At 62.5% G+C, this 3,548-nt stretch overlaps 1 protein-coding gene across 1 annotated transcript; it reads left to right on the top strand.

The window, feature by feature from the left end:
• Window positions 1-1,396: 1,396 nt before the first annotated feature.
• On the top strand, window positions 1,397-3,312 carry LOC134487702 (basic salivary proline-rich protein 3-like). The gene is made up of 4 exons (XM_063289656.1): window positions 1,397-1,502; window positions 1,912-2,079; window positions 2,503-2,730; window positions 2,885-3,312. The coding sequence occupies exons 1-4, from the start codon at window positions 1,397-1,399 to the stop codon at window positions 3,310-3,312; spliced, it is 930 nt and encodes a 309-aa protein (XP_063145726.1).
• The last annotated feature ends 236 nt before the right edge of the window (window positions 3,313-3,548 follow it).

Genomic DNA, 3,548 nt, shown 5'->3' on the forward strand with positions numbered 1-3,548 from the left:
GCCAACCTACTGCTGTTTCAAATTCATGGAACGCCCCCTCCCTCTGAAAATATTGAAATCTTTTCATTACACGAACAGTAACTGCAGCAAGCCGGGCGTCATGTAAGTCCCCCGGGGTTACTGCCCCGACTTACATCACTTTCAGTGTTTAGTGTTTGTTAGTTGGGTTATTTTATAAATTTATTTTAACTTTGTCTTAAGTTTTATTTTGTTTGTTATCTATTAAGATATTATATATATTATAAATTTGTTTAATAAATAGATAGATAGATAGATAGATAGATAGATAGATAGATAGATAGATAGATAAAATTCACAGAGCACTCTGCTTGTACTGGTCTACGACCGTAATAAATTAACTGATTGCTGCCCTGGTTATTCTACTGGGCTCAGCTTTGTGAGAAACTAACCGGGGCTAGATCCAGGGCTGTCCACAGGGGATGGTAAAAAACATCAAGATGGCGGCTGAAGCTGAAGCTCCACCTTGCTGATCCTGATGAGGGCCAGGTAGCGGTTCAGACTCCTGGGGACTCTTTCCCAAACCTCTGTCCAGACGTTGAAAGCAGACATTTCTCCTTTGCAGATTTATCACAAAACAAGATAAACAGATCTGCGCTAATCCATCAGAACAATGGGTCCAGGATCGCATCCGTGACCTCAGCCCGCCCTGATGTGCTCCATGCAACAGCCAGAGCAAGACTCAACTTTTGGGGGATGCCAATAATCAATGTGGACAAAAGGTGAAACTGTATTAAAGGGAGTACATTGAAGCATGTGCAGAGTGCCTTTCTTTTACTACCACCAGTCTGGATTAGGCTTCCAGCTCGGTGTTATCTGGCTTAAGGAAGTTCCCACTCATCTCCCTTCCGGCAGGGGGGGCACAGAAGTACCAACTTCAGCCCAGCGGACTGCAAGGCGGGGGCACTGGGGCAGCCCCTGGCCAAATCATCTGTTTCACACACACACACACCCCACCCAAACTAGAGAAGGGGGGGGCTTGCATCCAGGTATCTGAAATCCCCCCCACCCCCCCCCCCGGGGAAGAGCAAAGACGGGATCTTATGGCTGGTTGGGGAGCAGTTCAGGATCCTGGAACTGCTAAAGCGGGGTTTCTCAGCCGTGGCCGCTTGAAGATGGGTGGACTTCAACTCCCAGAATTCCTCAGCTAGGAATCTTTCCTAGTTGCCTAAACATTTCCTCTAAAAAGAGGCTTTGCAAAGCTCCAGACTGGGATGGAGCAGATAGCCTTAAGGGGCGTCTTAAGGCAAAGCTGCTCCCGTTTTCCCAGCATGAGAGAATCTGAGGGTGGGAGCATTGCCGTCTGAACTGCCTTCCGTTAAAGGGGCAGACCGGAAAGTCTAGTGCCAAACGGTTCAGTGGTGAAAACATTTAAGGCATGCCGAAGCCTAACCTGGAGATCTACTTCCTGAGCAGGGAAGATGCGGCCCGAGGAGATCAAATGGCAAAGAGGCAGGCAGGGGCGGAAAGATCTCCCCTCTCGGGTGAGCTTTTCAGAGGCTCCACCTGACCTCTTCAGTGTCTTTTCTCTGGGAAGCCTCTCTCAAGCGCTGCCCCCAGTTTCTGGATACGGGGGCTCCAGGAAATGCACTGGGAGCCGCTGGATGCAAATCAGAATTCTGATTTTGTTTCCTGGAAAACACGGTGCCAAGTCTCCTCACCTGCCCTAGCTTGTAACGTTTCCTTTTTTGTGACCTTGTCAAATGCTTTGCTGAAGCGAAGATAGACGATCTTCAGCATTCCCCCAAACAAGAGGCACCGTTAGGATGGCAAGATTTCCCCCTCGTCGGTCCGTGCTAGACCGTCTAGTCATGACACACTTACACTTACACTTACACTTCCAAGGAGCGGCCAGCTGGCTCTGCGGGACCTTCCCGCTGCCCACTTCCAAAGGCGGCGTCTTGGCGCTGCTCCGCTGCAGGGTGCCGGCCGCCTTGGCAACGCGGGAGCGGCCGCGGCCGCCCGGGAAAGCCGCGGAAGCGACCCAAAGCCGCCGCCCGCCCGCCAAGCAAGCCCGCTGCCCGGCGGATGGCGGGGGGGGGGGGCAGGGGCAGCTCCCCCGTAAAGTAGGAGGGCAGCCCCCGCCCGGTCTTGCAAGAGGGACCCAAAGGAGAAGGCGGGAATCGGGGCACGCTTGCACCGCGGAAAGACGCCCGCGGGGAAGGACCCAGGTCTCGGGGAGGAGCTGAACTTGGGTGGCGTCCGGTCACCCCTGGAGGAAGGACTCGGGCTCCGGGAACGCCGAGGCGGCGGGCAGGGGGCAGGGTTCCCCCCCCCCTCGTCTTGCCCTCGGGAGCCCTCCTCCGCGCCGGCCGCCGGACCGCCCGTCCCCGCGAGCGCACAGCCGCGCCGGGCGCCCTGAGAAGCGGGCGCTGCGCGATCTCCGGAGGGCGCCCGCTTGGGGAAGGCAGGCGCTCGGGAAGCGCCGCCCTTAACCCTCCCCCTCCGCCCCGCCCGTCACCGACCGGACCCTCCCCCCGCAAGGAGGGATTTGCCGGCGTTTGCTATGGCTGCGGCTGGGCGCCGAGACGCGGGCGCAGCTCCATCCGCCGCCGCCGCCCGCCGCCTCCCCCAGCCCAGGCCAGCGCGGCGCGCCCCGCTCGCAGGCGGCCGGCCCGGGCGGAGGGGCCCCCGGCGCTCCTCCGCCGCCGCCGCCGCCGCCGCGCCACAGCCGAGGAGGGGGGCGGCCGGGCCGGCGCCGCTCAGCTGAAGGCAGGCGGGCCGCCGGCAGCCTCGCGCGGGGGCGCGGGATCCATGAGGTGAGGGGCGGCGCGGCGGCGGCGGCGGGGTGCGCTCAGCGCGCGGGGGGCAGGGGGATCGAAGTCCTACGTGCACCCCAGCCTGGATCCCGCACGTGTGGAACCAGCCTTCCCGGACCCGGGACCTGGGCCGGAGCGTCCCGCTCCTGCCCCACCGCTGGCGGCGGCCGCGCTGCCCGAGGCGGCGCCGATCCGGAAGGCGCGCAGCCCCCCACCCCACCCCACCCCCATGACGGAGCGTGCCCGCTCTGGGTCTCGTAGGTCTGCGGGGGCTCCGAGTTCGTGCCTCGCTCGCTCGCCGCCCTCGCAGCCTTCCCGTTGCCACTCGCCGGGGAGGATGGGGGCGACGGGGGACCCGGGCCCGCCGCGCCGCTGCTGCACGGCCCGCGCCGTCCGCGCCCTCGGAGGGACCTTCACCCTCCAGCCCCCGCAGAGAAGCGGAGCCGCTCAGCAGCCGGGCCGTTCCTCGGCCTCAGTTCCTCCCCTGGGAAATGGGCGCCTGTGGCTGCGGCCTCGCCGCGGAGGGGGGGCCTGACCTGCCTCGCCCTCTCGGCCCCGACCCCCGCCCCGCCCGCGCCGCGCGTTCCCCTTCGCCGCCCGGGGACGGCTAAGAGGCTAAGCGGATGAGAGCCGCCCTCGGGAGGGGCCAGGACCCGTCCTTGGCCGCCGCTGGCTTTCGCGCAGCGGCCCACCCGATGCCTGGCGCGGGGGGTTGGCGGGGGCTTGCAAACAGGAAGGGGGGAGGCTCTCGCTGTTATCCCCCTCCCCACA

This window comes from Candoia aspera, chromosome 1 (genome assembly GCF_035149785.1).
Source record: "Candoia aspera isolate rCanAsp1 chromosome 1, rCanAsp1.hap2, whole genome shotgun sequence".
Classification (NCBI taxonomy): Eukaryota; Metazoa; Chordata; class Lepidosauria; order Squamata; family Boidae; genus Candoia; species Candoia aspera.